Below are 23,556 nucleotides of genomic sequence, written 5' to 3'. Positions count from 1 at the left end.
ATTATCTATGTTGTAAATATCATTTAACAACCACTGGATTTTTTCTTACATTTCTATGCAACCTGGTTTTGCAAGTGACATGCTTAATATACTATACATGAACTCATTGTTGCAGATTTGTGAAGTGTGCTTATAACTCTCAAATATTTCCACATCAATAGACATAAATGTAAACTAAAAAAAATAAATAAAAAATGCCCCTAATGGTACCAAGTTCAGATGTCTCAACAACATTTTGTTTTCTCTTATTATCATTTATGGATAATAATGTAAATGAATATTATAATTTTAGTGTTTATAATTACTGTATGTGTAGTATTGTACTGGACAAATTGTGCAGTTACCTAAATATCCTACTAGTTATCAAAAAGTGAAAAAAGAACCAACAATTAATAAAGTTAATACATACCCAGTAGTCAGCTTTGATGACAAGTTCTCCTGTGATGTCGACATCATTATGGTTTTACCTGAGTCAGTCAGACAGGCCCAGCTGCCAGTTATCACTCTTGCCAATGACATGATAATTCTCACACACAGAGGAATTGCCAAAAGTACTGGCTTACCACTAATGACCATTTTGGGAATGTTAAGGAACAAACAGTTCGCTTAAAAATTGTAATATCGTACACATATTATAAACAAGAATTGCTGAAAAAAGAAAATTTCTCATATTTCAGGGGGTGCAAGTGAACCCCCTTACACCCACCTGCAGATGCCTGGGACTATGATACTGTTTAACGGTTTAAACAGAACAGTATTCAAGACATGCACAAAAATTCTCGTGTTAATTTTTCTTTAGTATAAGGTATATTCAACTTGCCTTATGCATCTTTGCTGTAACAGGCAGTATGAAAGCTAGATGTATGGTCAGATTTATATTGGCCTCCTGATACTGAAAAACATAATTTGAAAATGGAAAGCTTTGAAATAGAAGTAAAACTAATCTTCATGGCATGTTATTGTACAGTATCTGAATGTTTATTGTGTATTTGCCCCCTTGAGTCAGAAGATGTCTAGGTTTCCTTATATTTTCAGATTTTTCCATAAGAAATGGTATTTAATTGCATTTTTTAAGGTTGGTACTGTATTGATTTTGTATACTTTTGTATTTCTTCTCGTTTATTTAAATTTGCACTATTGCTATATGTCTAGCTTGTGTCAGTATTATTTCTCTGATCATGTATACATTTATTTATAATGAGTTTATGGCATTAATTGGTATAAATATTCTCAATGTTTATGTTTTGCTATTAAGAAAAACTTTCTTTTATCAATATTTTGTTTCAAGTTGTAAATAGGAAGCTTATCATTTTAACCCATACATAGTATATCAACTCAGGTCAGAGGGTGCATTTATACCACAGTCCTTACCCTTATAGCAGTGGTATAAAGATGTTTCCTAATGTGATTTTGAATATCTTTTAACTTTTGCTGAATAAGTGGACATAATTTATGTCGCATAAAATGAATTTCTACATTTGCAAATATTTAAAGTGAAAGTGACATTAAGTGATATCTTAATGTGTTGCTTACTCTTATTATTAGTGTATTGTACAGTAAAAATTATCTAATTTATGAGATTCATACCCACTAACCATTCACTAAGGCCAGTTAAACTCAGGATGTTTCTTAGTCATCCCAGATTTTTTTGTCCAAACATGACTATGTTGTGTTTTAGAAGTTAAGTAAAGTATGCTGTTTAGAACTGTTAGTATAATACAGTAGTTACTAAATGTCATACTCCCAACATTGTCTTATTTTATTTGTAAGAAGTAGCAGAAATTTACTTTAGCAAATACAATATTAAGTTACCATTTAGTGAACAGAGTCTGTTGTATCACACTTATAATCAACATAGCTATGAAGAATATGTATGGAAGTATGAATTTTAACTTAATTTCCATTAATTTAGAAAGCTGTTTTATTTTTTTGCTGTATCAGTTCTAGAAGAATATAATTAATAAGAAAAAGGATAGAATATTCAGAGTATTGTCAGAGAAAATTGATAGGACCAATATAGCAACCTTATCAAGAGCACGTCATAAATTGGCAGATTAGATATAATTAGTTTAAAAAGGATTAATTTGCTTTGTTAAATTATTACTTATTTATCATGAGTCATTATATTCCAATTACCAGTGTTAGCTTGCTTCCAGTTATTTATTTTTTTTATTTATGTATTTTTGTCTCATGAAAATTATTTGAATGAATCCTGCATGAAACCTACATGCTTCAATAAATTTTTGGTCATGTTGAATTAGAAAGCAGACAAAATCCTGTGGCTTTTGATAGTGTAATGGCTAATGGACTCCTATCATCACTGTGTAATGATTAATGGAACCCTCCCGTCCCCTAGTATATAGCGTACCCCATATACAGTATCCTTGTTTTTTCACGTTACTGAAGCTCAACAAGGCATCCATGTTAAATGATGAACATATTTATATGACTCTTCCCTTTCAAATTATAATGATGATACCAGGAAGCTGTTTCGATATTGAATTTTACATATGAATAAATAAAAATTTCTTTCTTTCACAACTGAATTGGTTATTGGCATGTTCATTTGAACTTTTAAATTAACCGAATAAAATTTAATTTGAAATTAATTATCAATTCTGCTATGTTACAGAAATTAAGTTTGATATTTTATATATTTTCCATATACAGGTATGTATATTTTTATACATTTAAATCATCATTTTTTATGTTTGTGAATTTGATTTTAAATATTTTAAATTCTGAAATGCAGTATATTATTTTTTATATTTTCCCGAATGGATATACTGTACTGTAATGTTCGAGTATAGTGTTGTGCTTATACTGTGTACCAGTAACCGTATGGCTTACAGATGAATTTAGTTGATAAGTGAGTTTTTCTTTTTTAATTCAATGGTTCCATCAGTATATTTGAAAATACATAATTTTGTCTGTTATTTTACTTTGCTTCACAACACTTGTATCTTAGTTACTCCGCTCTTGATGGTTGCTCCGTGGTCCCAGTAGGAGACAGCTGGCAGGCTGAGCTAATACTCTGTGTTGGTGTTTCAGTAAACCCCTTGTTTGACGCAGAGTGCAACTGGACGGAACGGGAGTATGCTTTGGCTTCCTGGGCATTCCGCAAGTGGAAGTACCATCAGTTCACTTCACTTCGAGATGATCTGTGGGGAAATGCCATCTTCCTCAAAGAAGCCAATGCTATTTCAGTCGAGCTAAAAAAGAAGGTAGGCTTCATTGTAGATAGCAAACTTTTGAATACTGTACTGTTTACAGTACTGTAATGCAAAATTGAAGTGTTTGAGATAATTCAAAATTCAAATTTCTTTTACTTTTGATCAAAAGTTATTCACAATTTGTAATGCAAATTAAGATTAGTAAAATTCCTAATGATTGAAATGCTTCAATATCTTACTTGATTAGGCTTGTGTTTTAACTATTCTCCCTTTTAAAATTTTGCTTAAGTCAATGAGTTGAATTTGAATTGCAATAGAAAGTCAAAGAGTCATGAAAATATGTATGTGTGAATATGTGGACATGGGTGCATGCATTTATCCATGTGTATGTGTGCATTAGTGTAGTACAGGTGCTCTGTACTTAAAAGCCCTATCATAAATTTAATAATTGTAAATTGAGTCATTGTTTCACAGTTATCTATTGATTACCATTACATATTGGGAGATAAATACCCGAAGAGAAATAACTTCTCCAAGACAATAAAATGTCACTTTGTAACACAAATATAACTTAACTTTTTGCTAGCCTGAATGTGCCTTATCTCCTCCAACTTAATATCTAAATTGATGGCTCTGAAAGGTACTGCTGTTGCTCATTTCACTTGCTGGTCACTTTCTGGGCATATCCAAATTGGGCAAATCATTTGGAAAATGCAAAAAATTGCAGGAGAGTTCTGTTTAAGATGGAACTGAAATTGAGAGATGCATTTGGCTTATAAGATATTTTATGACATGCTGTAACCTTACCAATGACTTGAAACATATGAGGAGCACAGAATCAAAATAGGACAAGTAAATGAAAAACAGACTAAAATAGAGTTAAAGTTTGCAAACCTTCAAATTACCATAACTTTGGAACCAGTGATGATATTGAAGTGATTCAAATGCCAAATTGTAACATTGTTAGCGCAGATTTAATTAGTACTAGTGAAAGACATCATACATATTGTTTTCAGGCATACCAGCGCTTGTCCTACTTCAGTTCTGTGCTCCTCATATGTCACGATCATTTTCTTTAGATATACTGTACATTAATGTGTAATTATATGTTTTTTAACCCAAAATGAAATTAAGCACAAATTAAGAAATATTATAAGTAGAAACAAATATAAATTGTTTACTATTGTAAAACTGAAATATCCTAAATAAGGTTACCATAAATTGAGCTTCACTTCTATGGCCACAAGTATGTGTGGAAACATGTGTGCATATGATATCTCATTTAATACAGTACACTGTATATCTTCTTGTTTGTGTCTGTGAGTAGTGTATTGCAGTTTGTGATTATGAAAGGTATTATGCATACTTAAATACATGTGTGCTGAAGGAGAATTCTAACAAATATTATTTGTCTTGTATAGCACACATGTGAAACATAGTTCAAAGGGTTTTTGTCATTTATTATGTAACTTGATATTCATAATGCTTTTGTCTAGTATGATCAATAAATGTAAGCCCCATAACATTATAGTATGATCCAGTTGCATCATAGTACAGTGCTATCCAGCAGCACAGAGCTGCCATGGTGATGTGGTATCGTTACATGTGGTACATTTGTCCGTGTCTCTCTCCCAAGTGTTTCTCTGGCGCCATCTTGCCAAGTTTACATTTCGAGATGTGACATGAGATCACTAATACAGTAATGTTCTTGCCATAAATGACGCCATAGATTAGCATGTGTGACCAATGTCTCTCTAACTAACTTCAATCTTGTGTTAGTGGCAGTAACTCTTGTTCTGTGAATAAACTGATAGATCACAAAATTGTTTCTCCCATAAATTGTCAGTCCCTTCTTGACTCACCTCCACCACACAGTCGCTTAGCCCTTATCTTCTCTTTAATTAACACCCTCTTTTCTCAACCCAGCATTCCCTCTTCCTATTTTTCTTTTCTATAGTATTTTTTGCTTGTTTTTTCCAGGTTCAGTTCCAGTTCACACTGTTGACCGACACATTGTATTCACCGTTACCTCCTGATTTCTTACCTCTAATGGAAGAGGATGAAGAGGAAGATGAGGATGACCGTCCTATTCCCCGTACTATTGTAGCTGTTGAAGTTCAGGATACAAAGAATGGCGCCACACATTATTGGACGTTAGAAAAATTGAGGTGAGTTTCCATGTGTGGTGGATTCTGCATACTGTATCCTCTTTTTCCTTTATCCTAACCCATGTGATGCTGTTTTTATTTGCCATGGTTTGGTTCTTGATATGAGTCTGTCGTTTTGAATATGTTCACCAGTTTTGTGTTGCTATTGTCTAGGTTTAATGATCATAATAATTGTTGGTCTTCTGTGTTCTGCTGAAATGTGGTGGTTGGCCTTCCCAACATCATTACTACATATTAATGTAAGTTTAACTCCCTTATGTGTTATATTCTGCTTTATTCGTTTTGTATTACAGTACTCAAAAATTTGAAATCCTTTATCTCGTCATGTAGTGGATAGTTTTAACCATGTTACCACTAATTATTTTAAATGGATTAGAGAAAGATAAGTGTTGATTAGTATGTAGGTGCTAAATGATGACTAAACATATTGAAGTCCCCAAGTATTGTAGACAAAGTTTGTTCAGCATTTTGTTTGTTGGAGTATTTGCTTGATAAAACTCTTTACCAAATTGGTAAGTAAAACACTGATTTTTGATAGCTGTAGTTGTGACAGAACAGAGAGCATGCACAGTAAACGGTAAGTAGATTAAAATTTCCTTATAAGGGTCAAAGATACCTCAGTCCCAAACTTTGTCTACAATCCTGGCAGAGTGCTGAGTAGAATACGGACTGAAATCCATTAATCAGGATGTCACAAATTTAGATAATTGGGGCTTTTATACAGTTCCAGTTAGACATCCTTTCAGTCCAAAACTAAACTGTGCTTTGTTGCCATGCATTGTAGACATCGTTTGGAGTTGATGCGTCAAATCTACAACTCTGACGTGAGCCCATACTCCCCGTTGCCCTCTCCGCCAACTGAGCCCCAGGGAGATGACGAAGTGCAAACCTGCATACCAGCGTGTAACCAGGCCAGGCTCTCCCTGTCCCAGCTGCTGCCTACGAGGCTCCAGAACTCCCGCATGTTAGTGTTGATCCTGATACCCAGGTCCAAAGAATCTGTGTGCATCATATTCCCTTACATGGTTGTAGATTTTGGTGTTTATATTTTTAGCAAAAGTTTACAGAGGAGTGATTTACAGGGCTCTAGTGGCACCAGGAAGAACTGGTGAATGTTTTGAATGTCCAAAAGTTGCTAGAGCTAGCTTCTTCACTGACTATAATACTGTAATGCTTTGTTTATAATTTTGTTTTAGTTGTTCTTGTTTGAGTTTTGTTATACTGTACTGTATTACAGACTAAATGTTGTTTATCAAAGCAATTGTTTTGATCAGCACATATTAAATAATCTAAATAAATTGTAGCAGTTTACATTTTAAAGCTTTTTTATTATTAATTTTAGCTTATAACGAAAACATAATTCTCAGTAACTTGACTGCCTTCAGTTGTACCTAATCTTATCTTTGCAGTTGCCCACAACAAGAATATAATACAGTGTATGCAAGACAAGGCATTATTATATACAATAAACCCATGCAGACATTTTATTTTATTAAATGAATCTCTATAAATCAAAGAAGACGTTGGAATTTCACTACATTGATTGACGTAAGTGTATAAGGTAAGAAGCAAAGAGGGAAAGATGGAGGCTACCACTGCCTCAAACCCTCCCTCACCTTTTTCAACAGTCCAGTAATACCCCGCTTTACGCGGTTCTTGTTTACGCGTTTCTACATTTACGTGGTACCCCGCCAGAACCGGAATTCACACTTTAAGCGGTGCATCTACTCATATACGTGGAGAGCGACTGGCGGTCTTCTCACAGCGCTTTTTTTGGATTCAAACCCCCCGCCATCCTGCCATGTTGGGTAAGCGGCGCAATGTATGTCTTTGTTGCGTTATCGGTGACGTCATATGACGTATCGGACTGTGATTAGGCCACGCATCCTTACCTCCCTCCCCGCTAGCTGTGATTGGTTTAATGTAATATGGCGTGCCCTGCCACGGGAGGGATGAAGCCGCGTCAGTTACACCCCTCCCTGCCACACCATGTATACCGGCATCTATTATTCCATAAGAATGGCTGCCACCGGACCACCACCACCACAGAAAAACCTTGCATTACCTGGACCCAGCCGCCCTAAGCTAAAGAAGATACGACGTGCCCTAAGCTACGATGTGAAGTACAAAATTATCCAAGAGTTGGAGAAAGGAACAAGACAGGTTGATCTCGCGCTCCAGCATGGAGTTAACGAATGCACAATTCGTACTATTAAGAAGGAAGCAGCCAAGATAAAAGAACACATGAACATCACAAAGTCTGCAGGTGCTTCAATGATCAAGTATTGCCAGAACAAGGTGCTTCTCAAGACGGAGAATTTACTTGTGAGCTACTTGATTCGTCACGCAAGACGGAACATGGCGGTCGACACGCGGTCAGTTCAGGAGTACGCACGTGAACTGTACGCAGCAGTGTCACGTAAGATGGGAATTGCAGAGCCCAAACCCTTTAATGCTTCCTCTGGGTGGTTGCAGAGGTTTAAGAAGAGGAACAAGATCACCAATATTAACATTGGTGGCGAAGAAGCTAGTGCTGACCGTGTTGCGGCTAGGGATTTTCCTCCGTTCTTACGTGAGATTATGGAGGAAGGACCGTACACCGACGACCAGGTGTTCAACATGGACAAATCTGGTCTGTTTTGGAAAAAACTACCTTCCAAGACCTTTGTTGCCCAGTCTGCCAGCAAGTGTCGGGGCCGGAAGTTGCAGAAGGAGCGCATCACTGTCCTCTTTACCACCAATGCCTCCGGTTCCTGTAAACTCAAGTTATCGGTGATCCACACAGCCCACAAGCCACACGCCTACAAGAACATGGACATGACCAAGCTAAATGTCCACTGGCTGACCGCATGTAAGGCGTGGATGTTCTCTACTCTGTCCCTCTCCTGGTTTGATGACTGTTTCGTTCCCGACGTGAAGAAATTCTGTGAATAACAGAATGTTCCATTCAAGATTTTGTTGCTCCTTGACAACGCACCAGGACACTCGCCCCTACTGTTGGATCGTCACCCCAATGTAAAAGTGGTCTTCCTTCCTCCCAACACTACGTCATTAATCCAGCCCATGGACCAAGAATTAATCTGCAATGTGAAAGCTGCATACTCTGCAAAGAAGTTTAAGCTCCTGAACGACTGTACCAACACCAAGGATGAGTTGCATAACCTGGGTGACACCGATAGCAAGAGCGACGAGGACGAGGAACAACAGTTGGCAGAGCAAGAAGTTCTCATCAAACACTTTTGGAGGAAATTTAACGTCAAGAAAGCTGTGGACTTCTTGGTGGAGGCATGGGATCAGCTGTCTGTAGCAACAGTTCGTCACGCATGGAGACATGTGTTGCAAGGTATCCCAGGTGGGAGGCAGAGTCAATCTGTGACTGGTGAGGTTCAGACTGTTGCAGTAGCAGTGAACCTTGCCAGAGAAGCTGCGCAGAGTGTTACAGCTGCAGGCTTCTCCGAGACCACCAACGAAGACATCCTGGAGGTGATCAGGGATCCTGAGGTGACTGCCGACAAGATGTTAGAAGACGATCACGTCAGTGAAGAGGCAGGTGGTGCGTCATCCCGAGAAGAAAACAAGTTAATGCATGGTAATGTTAGGGGTGCCATCGGGTGTGCAGAGAAACTCAAGCTCCTCCTTTCCGTTGACCCTGACGATCACCTGTATGAAGTCTTCACTACCCAGCTGTTGCAGACTATGGAGCCGTACATCAAGGTCTATCAATACAACATCAACACTAGCCGTCAACAAAGCATTACCGAGTTCTTCGCCCGCAACCCACCACAGCCAGCCCAAGCCAGTGATAGTGACAAAGACAGTGATGGTGACTTTGAGGGATTTGTCAGGGAGGCACTAGTATGCGTGGATGACAGTGATGGTGACTCACCTGAGGGCCAGTAGTCTGCCCTCTGCCTCGGAACCCGCCGCCATTCCCGTACGCTGACCCATCTCTTCTACTAATGTAAGTGTTAAACCTAACCTTGATTTTTCCTAACATAACCTAACCTTATGTAAGTGTTAAACCTTGATTTTTCCGAACATAAGCTAACCTTAGGTAAGTGTTAAACCTTGATTTTTTTAAACATAACCTAACCTTACATAAGTGTTAAACCTTGATTTTTTCTAACCTAACCTAACCTGACGTAAGTGTTAAACCTTGATTTTTCTTTTACCTGATGCAGTATATTATTCTCTTATTGATATTTCTCTTCTATATTATGTGTGTGTGCATACCATCATAAAGTTAAGATGTTATTTTTACTAAAACGTACTTATTGTGTCGGGAAAAAGTGGAGTTTGGGGGTCGGCCCAGTCTATATTTCAATTAATCCCATATGTTCTGTTGTTCCATTTACGCGTTTAATGTTTTACGCGGGCCTCCGCGGGTTAAATTGACCGCGTAAAGCTGGGTATTACTGTACTCACTTACAGCTCCTCAATGGGATGATCATCAACCTTTTGTTTGATTAATACATTTTCACTGAACTTACTTGTTAGGGGTTTACTGGATATATTAAAGTTCCATTATGCATAAAAAATTAAAGATGCAAAATGTAGCATGGTAACCTGGCTTCTTATAAGTGTACACAGTGCAGGTCTATACTGTAGGCTGCAGTTGACTAGAATGTAAGTACTGTACGGTACTTGTAAATAAATATGTAATATATATGTTAATATCACCTCCAATGCATATGCATTAACCCTTTGAATGCAAATTAAGATTTCATGGGCAATTTCATTATTGAAAAATTAAAGTACTACTGTATTAGGAACTTTTTTATAACTTTTCCAAGACAAAAAAATCCATGAAGATTCCATACCAGGGTACAGTAAACCCTTGAAAGTTTGGACCCCGTAAGTCCGGATATCGGACAGCCCAGACCCTTTTCAGGCAAGAAAAATATGTCCAAACCCTTCAATATTTGTCCGAACCCTTCAGTATTTGTTGATTGAAATACCTGCCACTCGCGGTCATTTGAAATTGTAGCGAGTAATCCCTTGGCATCTTTCGTCCTCTCGGACCCATTAGTGAGTACGTAGTTTACAGTATTCCTCCACTTATATGATATTATTATTATTATTATTATTATTTTAATTTATTTTATTTTATTTTATTTTTTTACATTCTGTATGTAGGATTGTGGGCATGTAATTGAGTAAAAAAAAATAATATGAAGAAATATATGTTTATATGTGCAGGAGGGGGTTTTGAGAATTGCAATTATACGGTAAATGCCAGGTAGCAACGTGTCTTCCTAATATTACATATTTAAGTAATTATTAGATGTTTTAATTGCCTGTATGTTGGCCTTGCGAGTTAATGCTAGGCATTTACATACCTAGGTATAAAGCTAGACGTCGCATTCTGGACTATATCACAAAAACTGGTTTTTAGAAAAAAAACGGCTTTATCTACCCAAAATTATGAGTTGAAAAATTACCATAACATAGCTCACACTTCGACTGATAGGGAGAGGGCTTGAGGATGTGGCTGCTCCAGCTGACTTCTAGGGCACACGATTTGAGTGTTTGCCGGGACCCAAATTAGTATAAACAGGGAAACTTTCGTCACATGAAAAAGAGGTGGTAGTTTAGGAATTTGTACAAGTGAATTTTCGTATCTCAAACATTCTTATAGCAAGGGATACCTGTACTGTACTGTTCATTTGCTAATATTCTAGACATGATTATATTTCAATTTTTTTGTTCTATACTGAAAAATTTTGTAATTTTATATACAGTAGTGTAATTTTTTATAATCCGACTGTTTGCTTCAGATGCATGTTTGTGCAGTATCACCTCAAAACTTGAGTATGTTTGCTACATCATTATTTTTCTGGTGTTGTTTATGTTAGAATATAATTACTGGATGTTCCAGATGTGCAGGTATCCAATAATTAGTTGTCCTAATGCATCTTGCGTATCTAAACATTTGAATAGACACAGGGTTCCTTGCTACAAGTCTAGCCTTCTAAGGAAATTACCCTGCTCAGGTGTATGGCAGTCTTGACTAATCTTGACTTGAAAATTATCATGACAAAAGTTAAACATTATGTTATGCAGAAATAGTATTGGGTATAAAGACATTGTATATATTTTGAATGAATAAATGTTCTCTTGTTGTACAACGAGCTTTTAGGTGCATGAATGAGCTAAAGGTCCTCCGTGACTGGAAAATGGCATATGTGAGTCCTATATTCAAACAGAGTGATCACCATTGCACTAACTGATGCTGGCTGGTGAGTTTGACCAGCATAGTGTGTAGAGTAGTAGAGAACAATATGTGCAATGCCATGATGGAACATCTACAAAATCTCCCATGATGACAGATGGGGCTCTGAGTGCTTTCTGGTTGATTCTATGAAGATCTGCCACTTCTCCCTCCAATGTAAAGTCAGCCCTATATGTATAGTACACACCTACTGTCAGCTTGTTTTTATTTTGTGCTATCAAATAAACCAATTAGATTCGGATGATCCCATTTTATTTAGCTCATCTTTACTAGTTACTGTGTCAGGTGTTCCCTGACATACAGTAGTACACCACCACCTCTTGTAGCCCTGTTCTTTCTGAATAGTGGGTGATACCCTGATAAATAAAATTTACCCTGCAACTCATCTTCTCAACCCCATGACCCACCGATCCCAGTGATGTCTGGTTATTCTGTGTCTACATATGAACCCAATGCTTCAGCCTTATTAATTATACTTAAGGCATTTGTGTACCAACACTTTCCAGTACAGTATAGAACTCTTTGAAGGTTGTTGGTCTTGAGGGTAAGCAGAATCACTCATGTTTTCCTTGGGGGATTTGGTCTCTCTGTGTTAGTAGTATTACTTAAAGCTATCAGCGTGCAATGTATTAACATTATTTACAGGTAGTTCTTCTCTTGCCACTACTAGTGGGAGAGCTGGAACATTACTTTGAACTCCCCACCTCTCTGTACCCTGAGTACTTGAACAGTGGTTGTGTATGGAATCAAGAAGCAGGAAAAATATGGCTATATCTCATGGGCTGTCGTTACCCCTGAAAAATGTAAAATTACCCCTTTGGAGCAATTTACCCCTAATTGGGAACTGCAGCCTTAAGGCATGGTGTCCTAATTGCTATCAGGCAAAGTTTTACAGCTGCATGTACTTTGTATACTGTCACCAACCAACCTCATACTTGCTTTGATTCTGTAATTTATACATTACAGTACGACATGTAAACATTACTTATGGATAATAAATATGCCCAACTTCTCCAAAATATGTGTTTCTCAAGAAATTTCACATCAGTCTTGTGTTTCACAACATATTGCTGGGTGTGTGTGTTTGTGTTTGTTTGTTTGTTTTATGAATATGAATTACAAGTACAGTAACATGATAACCTGTTGGCATTACTACTATTGAAGTGAATACTGTATAGAATTACTATCTTTTTTGCAAATACTGTATGAAGCATGAGTGCATGCATATCAGTAAGCACTAAATGAAAGTTTTTGCTGCTTAAAACTTTATACAGTACAATATTTTTAAGAGAAACATTTCTTGTCACCAAAATCTAAACTACCATGTTCATTATAATGATATTACCTTTCAAATATTTATAATACATAGATACTTTATAATTACAAATACTGTATACTGTACAGTACTGTATCATATAGAGTACAGTATATATATATATGTAGATATTTCATGTGATAATCATCTAAATATACTTTGCTTTTCAGTTATAGAATATTGATAAAAAGTACAGTATTGTATTATGGGTTAAAATACATATGTTTTTAATGTTTATAAATGATATTTTCTTTACTAAACACAGACAACGTTTGGAGTTAATGAGAGAAATGTATCATAATGAAGCTGAACTATCACCCACCTCCCCGGATTATAACATTGAAAGCCTAACAGGTGGAGACCCATTCTACGATCGCTTCCCTTGGTTCAGGCTTGTTGGCAGGTATGAATATGTACATTTTGTTGTTTATGAATATAAAAATATTTAATATTTTACACAGTTTAGTTGAGTGATTTTTTTTTTCAATTTACCCTGTATATGTAGTTTTAGAATAAGCATTATAAATCACTCTACCTTTGAAAGTAATTATGACTTCTTAATTTACAGGGGGTTTCTGTACCTAAGTAATCTTCTGTACCCTGTACCATTGGTGCATCGTGTTGCAATTGTCAGCGAACGAGGTGATGTCAAGGGATATCTAAAAGTTGCCGTACAAGCTGTTGTCGGTAGGTAGTCCTGCCATATTTTGCAGAAATTTTATTTTTAGTGTCACTTTCTGCTATAGGCAGGATCATTGAAGTAAAAAATGGTATTTCTCCCTTAATTAGAATGGATTTTATTGGCTCTAATATCAACATTTCTTATGTTTTTTCATAAATTAATTGAGACCCCTCATCCTTATATCATGTCAAAATATTTTGTTTAAGGATCTTTTATTTCAAAAACTCTTTTCGATAAATTGAGGTTGACGAGTTTCATAACACTTTAAATAATGAGTTAATGCATAAAGGCAGAATATACCATACAGAAAACTCAGGTAAAATAACAATGACCCCAAATGGATAAATAATTATTTAAAGAATATTATTGGACAAAAAAAGGCTGTAGGTAGGAAACTAAATCGTGGTGAAGTTTACCTCCATGATTATTATAAAGTACAGTATTAGCCAGTAGGGTTAAGACAGAGATAAGAAAAGCAAAGAGGAATAGTGAACTCAGGGTAGCAAGGGAGGCAAAGCCCAACCCAAAGGGATTTTTTTCAAATGTATCAAACTAAAATTCGAGACAAGAATGGACTAGCACAGTCAGATACCAGCGAACTAAATGATGATGACGGAAAAATGAGCAATAATCTGAACAGATATTTGTCATTAGTTTTCACAACCAAAAATTTAACCATGATACCCGAGGCACCGACTATCTACAGAGATAGTGAAGAAAATAGATTAAGCGAGATAGTACTGACCTAGTATCAGTGTCAATAAACAAATAGATGAACTAAAACCTAATAATTCGCCAGGTTCCAACAAGATATTTGCCAGAGTATTAAAGGAATGTAAGGAAGAACTTAGTATGCCCTTAGCAAACTTGTTTAACATGTCATTAAAAACTGGTGTAGTACCAGAATTCTGGAGGATAGTGAATGTGATACTGATTTTCAAGAAGGGAGATAGATCACTATCCTGAAACTACCGTTCATTTAGGTTAACATCAATTGTAGGTAAATTATTGGAAGCAATAATTTCAAACTCAATTTGAATTCACGTTGATTCCTAAAATGGCTTCACAAGTGGGCATTTTAGACATTTAGATTTAGGCATGAGATAGGTAAATACTGGTTTAGAAATAGAATAGTTGATAAGTGGAACAAGTTACCAAACATTATCATTAACTCGACCATGCTGGGTAGCTTCAAATGTAGATTGAACGGATATACTTGTATGAGCAATAGGGGTTGGGTGTAAACAAGACTTCCCAGTATGGGCCAATAGGCTCGCTGCAGTTTCCTCCATTCTTATGCATTTATGTTCTTTTTATGTTATCAAATTCATCTCTATAACACAATCACAACAGATGTTGTGAATAAAACTTTATACACTTATTTGTAAGAATATAGAAGGTGGTGGAGTGAGTGATAGAGGGAGGGAGGGAGGGAGGGAGGTGACGCTTGTGGGGAGAATGTGAAAATTTCCCACCCCATTTACAGCAACAGTATGCAATTTCACGATAATTTTCATATTCTTTAGGTTCATTTGGTGCCATGTTAATGAAATATTATCTTAAAATGATAAATTTTCTGAAAAAAATATCCTACACAACCATAGAGGAGTTATTGAGTTTGTTTACATAAGAACAGCTTACCAGCCTGTCTGTGTTATTTATTTATTTATTGGTTTAATGGTGTCACCCACAGGATGATTATGAGAAGGGAAGGAACTGTTTATGTAATATAGAAATATTTTTTTTATCTCGAACCAATATTTTATTTTATTTTTTATAATTTTATTTTATTTTTTATTATAATTTTATTTATTTTTGGGGGGGAATGAACTATGAATAGTTGAAACTGCGAACTGCAAGAACTGAGAATGGCAAGGGTTTACAGTACTGTATCCGGGTACGGTAATGTACAGTATTATACTACAGAACGCAGATCAGATGCAAAAATAGCAGTGAGCGAGGGAACAACCTTGTACAATGGCAGCAGACTATGAACTAAGTGCATCATGATGCTAGGGTGTGAGGAGATAGGTTGGAAGATGCATCAGCCAATCACAGCGCACAGGTCTACAGCTTGCTGGCATGCTAGCCATGCGCTGAGCACATGTCCAAAAAATCGGAGTATGAGGTAGTCTCTTGGAAATTTGTTCAAATGTTGGCAATGGAGAGATTTTTCCCAAATTTCTCGAAATGCTAAAAAAATAAAAATAAAAAATATCTAGGTAAAAGGGAATTCTGGGATCAAAGATTCCACCTAATGCAGAGATTACTATGCTTGGAAAGTGTAATTTTTTTTTTCAATATGAATTGAATAATGGAATTTGCAAATTTGCAATTGCAGTACAGTGAACCCTCGAAGATCCGGACTAAAAGGGAGGACCACCTGTCCGGAAAAGCCGATTGTTCGAGTTCCGCCGAATGTACAAAATATATAAAAACGATAAATAATTATATACAAAACAAAAAATACAGTACATATTATCCTGACGACTGGGGTTAGTTATACAGACTTTTTCCTGTGAAAAATCCATAATTTTGAGCAACATATTACTGAACTCATTTGTACTCGATGTACTAAAGGTCTAAAACTTTTATCTTTTTTGCACAATATGTAATGCTTATACTCAAATTATTCGCAAGAATTCCAGCAATGTAAGTTATATTCTGCTAAGTTTAGTCTGTGAAATTTTATAATATAAAAGCTTTAAGTCTAAAACTACCTTTACCCCTGGGAAGGGGAAGGGGAAGGGGGAGGTGAGGTTGACAGCCAGGCAGGGGAGGGTGAGGTGAGGTGAGGTGAGGTATTGACCAGCTGGCGATGAAGGTTACCCAGTGCGTATTTATTTATCTGTCATATGGAGGGAGTTTAAGTTTTTTGCTTATAAAATGTTACTGAATTGACTAGGGAGAATATAACTTGCATTGCTGCAATTCTTGTAAGATGGTGATTAATTTGAATTTAAACATGCTATAGTTTGCACTTAACATAAAATATTTAGTAATTTTTTTGTACATTTGAGTACAGTACAGGTTTGCCCTTTGGACATTTATTTCTTTTTCTTTTTTCACAATATCTATTTAGGATAGTATGTGCATGTAAATGAGTAAAAATAATTGAAGAAGGTTATGTATATCTACCCAAGAATATGAGTTGAAAAACTTGTACCAAAATGTACCACACCAATGGACTAAATTTTTTATCTCTTGTGCAAAATATATGATGTCTATTTTCAAATTATTCGCTGTCTTCCAAGGATTCCAGCAATGGAAGTTATGTTCTACTAATTTTAGTGTGTGATATTTCATAAGATAAAAAGATTAAACCTAAAACTACCTTCAACCTGTTTTAGGAATGCTTCTTAGGGGGGCTTCTTAGCCCAGAACCCTCAATTTTTTGGTCCAAATCTTTCGAAATCTGGATTTACCGGGTCCAAATCTTCGAGGGTTTACTGTACTTTGTTTACATTCAGAGATTCAGTCCTCCTTTCTGACTTCTAGTTTGACTGATAATGCTCTTACTCCCTCAAGACACATCAGTAAACAATCTTGACTACTTTTTAAACTTGGCAAATAGTGTATGACTTTTTTTTATAGTGGGAAGTGTGATCCAGACATTACTGGTAGTACAATAGATCTCAGACAATATATAGAAGAACTAGGCTTATGGTTCCAAAAATTATATTCAAGAAGAAATAGCCTGTAAGTTACACTTTGCTCATTCTTCTACTGTAGGGACAATGTCAAAAGCAAATGTACATGCTTTTGATAAAATTTTATGTAATGATTTAACCATGATGATCTAGTTTACAATCCCAATGTATCGTTAGCAGCGGAAGAAGATTCAGTCGAAAGTACACAACCAGCAGGAGTGCGACAATCAGCAAGAATATCTTTCAATGAAGGTACTTTTAAAAGACCGCGGACCAAACGAGGGTCGCTCTCTGCGCAGGTGTTGGAGAAGAACACAGCTGCAGCTGCCGAGGAGGAGCGTATAGTTGAAGGTCAAGTAGGCTCAGGAGACATTATTAAACTAGAGGGTCAGTGTGCTATGCCTATTATCCTGAAAGTAAGATATTGCAACTGAGTGTTGAATTAGTTTGTGGTGCTTATAATTATTAGCATTCATTATCTTTTCACCTGATGTTCATTCAGTACTTACTTTGCTGACAAGTTGTCTTGAGAAGTCACTAATTTGATTCTGAAACATTATTGATGATAATGGTCTCAAACAATTTTGCAGATGAAGTGTGTGAAGTAGATAGTGGTAGAGGTGATAGTAGTGTTAGTTCCTGTGACAGTGGAAGAGATGATGACCTTCCGCCTCACCTTCGTATCGGGCAAGAGCTTACCTTCCGTGTAACTGTTCTTCAGGCCTTTGATGTGTCTACAGAATATGCTGACATATTCTGTCAGTTTAAGTGAGTTGCCTAGTTGTTGTATTTTCGCTGAAAGAAATTTTCAGTGAAATAATTTTTGTTTTTTGCATTGTTTGATATACCAGAATCTATAATTTGTATGCTATAAGTAGGGTTTTTAAAATAAAGTGCAAATAGAATATAGATAGAAGTGTAAGACTGTAAATTTTGTTTCAGCTTCCTCCACAGACATGATGAAGCCTTCTCCACTGAACCAATAAAAAATACTGGAAAGGGACCACCACTGGGGTTCTATCATGTACAGAATGTAAGAAATGGATATTGTTACTAGAATATTAGGTGCCCCACTAGAGCCCAGTTATGACTTCAAATACTATTACTGTACTGTACTTCATGAAATTTTTAGTTCTGCTCTGGCCCCAATCATTTCAGATTTTTGAAGTGGAACCCGTAAAAAAAAAAAAAAAAGTGCATTTATAAGCTTTACAGTTTCATTTCAATTTATACTTTTTAAAGTACAGGTAGTGAACATACTGAAAAAGTTATGTCCTAAATTTAGTTAATACCTGTTATTGTTTATATTTTCAGATTACAGTAACAGTGACTCGAGCATTCCTAGAATACATAAAAACACAACCTATCGTGTTTGAAGTATTTGGTCATTATCAGCAACACCCTCTACACCGCGATGCCCGTCAAGATGCCACGCATTTGTGAGTACTCATTGTTTACTTTTATGCATCAATGTTAAAAAATCTGGGAAATGCTTTGTAATATTAGGCACTTAAACTGTATTATATCAGTTCTGGGTTTGGAAATGTATAAGGCTATGCTTGCAGTTAACTGCACAGCATAGCTTAAGTGTGTCAGTTATCCTGCTATAAGGTTTTGTAAAAGGAAGAGTGAAATCAAACTATTCACACAGGGTGTGTTAAGCTTTAGATATAATTTGTTTTCAGTTAAACTTTAGATTTAATTTGTTTTCAGTTTATTTGACAAACTTTCCTCTATCTTGTGTCAAGAATTAACCCCACATCCATAACACATAGACCAGTAGGACACTTTGAGAGCAATTTAGTAACTAGTTTTATTCAGTAGACTAGGTGATGTCTGGATGATTGATGGTAAATGAAGCAGTACTTGTACACTTCACAGATAGAGCTGTTCTGTAGCTTTGTATTTTTCTTTTTGCCCTACATGCCATGCTTGAATAGTTTGATACAACTCTGCTTTTATTAAATATACTAATGGGATGACTCTGTTTATGTAATTCTGAGTTTTATGTTCAGTTGTATGATTAAGCATAATCATTCCCAAGCTTGAATTGGCAATGGAGATCCAGTGGACAGACAATTAGGCTTGCTCCTTACAGGCCTCTCCTTTTCTCTATACTGAATAATGTATAAGAGTATTGTATTTATAACCTAACACCTATCCAAGTGATACTCATGTTACTAACCAAGTCTTTGAGTTGAAAACCCAGGTTATAACCCTCAACATTGTTTGCTGGAACTAATTTATTAAGTTGTTTATACATTCCCATCCTATCCAGGTATCTAGATGGGGAATTGATCCTAAAATTTTATATACTGTACAGCTGACCCCTCTGTTACTGCTCATACCCATCATGCTTTATCCTCCATCCATCTCAAAGGAGGGAAATTTGCTACAAAGGTTTCTGTCTAGATGCTGGAAGTGTAATTAGAGCCAATGCCAGTCTAGTGAGCATATATTTACTACCAGCTGTTGGCCATCATCTCTTTGAAGTCAAGGACCAATCTGCTGTTATGCTTTAAGTTTTTAGCAGATCAATCTTGAATCAAAGGAAAGAGGATGAGTATATGAGCTGCCTGATTACAATCACAGTAAGAAATTATGAGAGGAGGATCAGTTTCCTATTTTTAGCTAGACCTCCAACAGGCAGCTTTCATTCCAGAAAGCTATCTAGAAAAGTGAGTACAAAGGTTCCAGACAAAGTAGAAATGTGCCCCATAGAAGATTTACTGACGTATAACACTCCTAGACTGAACAATTCTACAGTGTTATCCTGGAACATATGAGAAAAATTAATCCACTGGTAACCTAGAAGAAACTCTGAAAATCGATGGCAATGATCCATTCTTACATTGGTCAAATAAAGACTGTTAATCAGGACATGTGAGCCTGTTGTTGTTGACTAAAAGTTGGAGAGAGCCATAGACCATTCTATGACCAAAGATGAAAATGGATAAGAGATACAAGAAAATTTATATTTGAATCAAAAGTGTAAGATCCCCATAATACCCTTCATTGAGATGCACAACATTCAAATTAGTGGAGGGAATAATCAAACTGCTCCCATGAGTTCCAAATCTAAGAATAATTAACCATTTGTTATGTTGTATTCCTGTGAAATGGACATCTTAGGAGTTAACATGAATCAGTACAGTAAAAGTGGGTCCCATATCCTTGAATGCCTGTTAACAACAGTGTGGTTACAGTACAGTACACTTTAAACTATGCCTTTGATACATATTGAGGCATTATGAGCAGCACTGCGCTTGACTGCTTTCACTTCTGCACCTGGGTGAATTTGTGGTGCCCTGGGGATGAACCAACAACCCTTATGACGGGAAGCAAGCTCTGTATCCACTCAGCTACCATACCCTGTGATCAGTACAGAAACATTTATTATTACTTGATATGATATGGTCTAAGTTGTATTAATACAGTGAATGCAATGAACAGACACAGGATGTGTATTCTTTTTTTACATATGTCTGTATATCATCATGTTTTCTGCACTAAAAACTACTAAGTGATCCCTGAAGAGGGACACTGGTATTTTCCATTTTAATTAGAAACTAATCTAAAGTACATATACAGTTACAGTCAAAAGAAATCATCCCCTCCACCAGCTTAACCCCTGCACCTGGCTGGGTCCTTTCTGCATGGCAAGTCACGTGGGGTGGAGAGGAGGGAATGGTCGACTTGGGGAAGGACAGTTTGTTGGGGAGGAAGGGTGTGGGAGGTTGGTATGTGATGCAAATTCCTCATCAGAGATGGTAGGGGAAATTGAATAAAGCAGGAAAATTCATGAAAGAAGAAAGGGAATGATGAATATAGGGTTTTTTCTCATAATATTATTTTAAGTTTGCATACTTGGAAGAATAATAGTTGAGGACCCTTATTTTATGATTATTATAATGTACCATCCATTTCTTTATTTATAATTTGTTCAGGTTGTGGTTCAGGTTTTAAACAACAGTACTGTAATTAGATATTTACAATAGCGTTGATATAAGGAGAAATCTTGAATACGAGGGTGGAAATAATATTTATTTTTAATATTTACCAACACAGGTCATACAGAATCTCAATAGCCCATCCAGTGGCCTCCATTTTCTTTAACCTCCTGGAGTCTTTTTGGGACCGGGAACAAAAGGTTATAGATGGGATGCAGTTGTGGACGCCTGCCTCATGTAGACGCCACCAGACTGTCCTGGTAGACACACCCAGGTCGAGTTGTTCCCTCACAGCCACTGTGTTTGTGAATGAGTATCGTTCGGCCTCTGCTAGGATCTGAGCATTGTCCTCCTCGCCTATTAATTGTGGTCTCCTTGGCCTAAAATTATGTAATTTACAGTAAACCCTTGATAACTCGTAATTCAATATAAATCGGAATGACAGTAAAATTTTCAACTGTAAGTTATTTTTTACATAAGAAATATATTTTAAATACAGAATAATCTCGTTTTACGCGGTCAATTAAACCCATGGAGGTCCACGTATAACGCGAAACGCGTAAACGAAACAACAGAACATATGGGATTAATTCAAATAGAGACTGGGCCGACCGCCAGACTACCCTTTTTTCCGACACAATACGTACGTTGTAGTAAAAATAACATCTAAATTTTATGATGGTATGCACACACAATTTATATATAAGAGAAATATCAATAAAATTAGGTTTTTTAACACTTACGTTAGTAGAAGAGATGGCTGGGCACACAGGGATGGGGGGGTTGGTTCCGAGGCAGAGGGCAGATTATTGGCCCTCACCTGTATCACTTGTATCACCTGTATCACTCTCCACCACAGAGGCTAGCAGGGCCTCCTTGTCAAACCCCTCAAAGTCCGTATCCTCACTGTCACTGACTTGGGCTGGCTGTGGTGGGTGTCGGGTGAAGAACTCGGTAATGTTTTGTTGACTGGGCAAGCAAGGTTAAATAAACCAATCACAGCTCGCGGCGGAGGGGATGCGTGGGTGGTAAGGATGCGTGGCCCAATCACAGTCCAAAATGTCATTTGATGTCAGCGGTGACATAAGAGCGACCTAGCGCGCAGCTTGTCATCGCCGCTTCCCGCGTAAATTCAGGAATGCGTTCGTAAGGATTTTTTTTCGGCCCCAAAAAGTAATTCAAGCACTTTTATGAATGAAAATAAACATTTATAAACACATACAATACAGTACATTAAATAATTTATGATATACAAGTAATATAAAGAGAAATACAGTTGGAATAAATAAAAATATTGTACTATACTCACCACAAAAGATGTTTCCAGTCATCTTGAATAAGGGTAATGCACTGTACTGTACTTACTGTATGTTTGTAAAAGATGAATCCAACTGCTGGGGCGAGAAACGTGCGCACACTGGATGTAAACAATGGAGTGACTCCGCGTGGCGACACCACGCTTGACGGTAGCAAACCCCAAGAAATCCACACCAAACAAATTATAATTTTTAACAAAAAATTATAATTTTATACGTATAGTGATTTTTTTTAATTGTTAAAATTTACCCCAATTTCCGTAATGGCGGATTTACGGGCCGTATCGCGAAATTATTGGTCTTAATTTACAAATTCCACAAGAGCGAAATTCCGCAACCCGGAGTGCCTGTATCTCTCAAACATATTTGTCAGAATTATTAAACTCCCACATCCAGGCTGGTTTGTTGCAGGTGCATGACCTCAGGGTCAAATTGGCTTCAATGGCCTTGCTAAGAGGCAAGGCCTTGCAGTCAGGCCCATAGTGAGGGGCCTGGGCACTGACTAAGACCTGTGTTAGTCATGTCCTGATGAAATAACAAGGCTTGAGGACTGTGCAGTACCAATTTTTCTACTATTATTTTATTGGGATAACCTCTCTTGCCCCTCCTGGAGTTGGGTGCTTGTCACCTTAGCATTTGGAGTACTGTATGTGTTTACTTCTTTTCTCCCTATATGTAGCTGGCTCCAGGTACATGAATCACCTGTGCCAGACATTAGTTTGTAAATGAAGGATTGATCCTGAAATCCATTTTGTAACCAACCATATCAGTTGGCTCAGTTACTATCTGTCCTCCCACATGACAGTTTGTAACAAGTCAAACTAGGGTTGCAAAACACATGTGCCTGTATGATAAGAAGACTTCTTGCATTCAGCCTTTGAGTAGTGACCTTTATATCCAAATGTCTCTTTTTATATACGGGTACCTAATTGTGATGTAAAAAAAAAAAAAATCAATGAATTGGTTCCAGTTATTGTACCAACATGAATAGTACAGGTGTTTAACTCAAAGACTCTGTTGGTAATGTGAGTTATAGATGGGATCTCAGGATTAATTCCTCATTTTTTATA

General features: G+C 36.7%; 1 protein-coding gene across 16 annotated transcripts in view; it reads left to right on the top strand.

The window, feature by feature from the left end:
* LOC121872966 (kinesin-like protein unc-104) overlaps positions 1-23,556 on the top strand; it is a 193,531-nt gene that overhangs the window by 108,006 nt on the left and 61,969 nt on the right. For 11 of the 16 annotated variants that reach the window (XR_006090185.1, XM_042376121.1, XM_042376126.1 and 8 more), the window contains 9 exons: positions 3,052-3,224; positions 5,154-5,341; positions 6,126-6,305; positions 13,154-13,291; positions 13,457-13,575; positions 17,398-17,607; positions 17,811-17,988; positions 18,163-18,253; positions 18,535-18,659. Coding sequence is in view for 15 of the 16 variants with exons in the window: in XM_042376121.1 (XP_042232055.1) it covers positions 3,052-3,224; positions 5,154-5,341; positions 6,126-6,305; positions 13,154-13,291; positions 13,457-13,575; positions 17,398-17,607; positions 17,811-17,988; positions 18,163-18,253; positions 18,535-18,659 (1,402 nt within the window). In the remaining variant the exon portion in view is untranslated. The remainder of the gene's footprint in view (positions 1-3,051; positions 3,225-5,153; positions 5,342-6,125; positions 6,306-13,153; positions 13,292-13,456; positions 13,576-17,397; positions 17,608-17,810; positions 17,989-18,162; positions 18,254-18,534; positions 18,660-23,556) is intronic. The other 5 variants (XM_042376133.1, XM_042376132.1, XM_042376131.1 and 2 more) reach the window with 3 other exon arrangements.

This window comes from Homarus americanus, unplaced genomic scaffold (assembly GCF_018991925.1).
Source record: "Homarus americanus isolate GMGI-L3 unplaced genomic scaffold, GMGI_Hamer_2.0 scaffold11022, whole genome shotgun sequence".
Taxonomy (NCBI): Eukaryota; Metazoa; Arthropoda; class Malacostraca; order Decapoda; family Nephropidae; genus Homarus; species Homarus americanus.
This window is presented reverse-complemented; position numbering and strand designations above follow the sequence as displayed.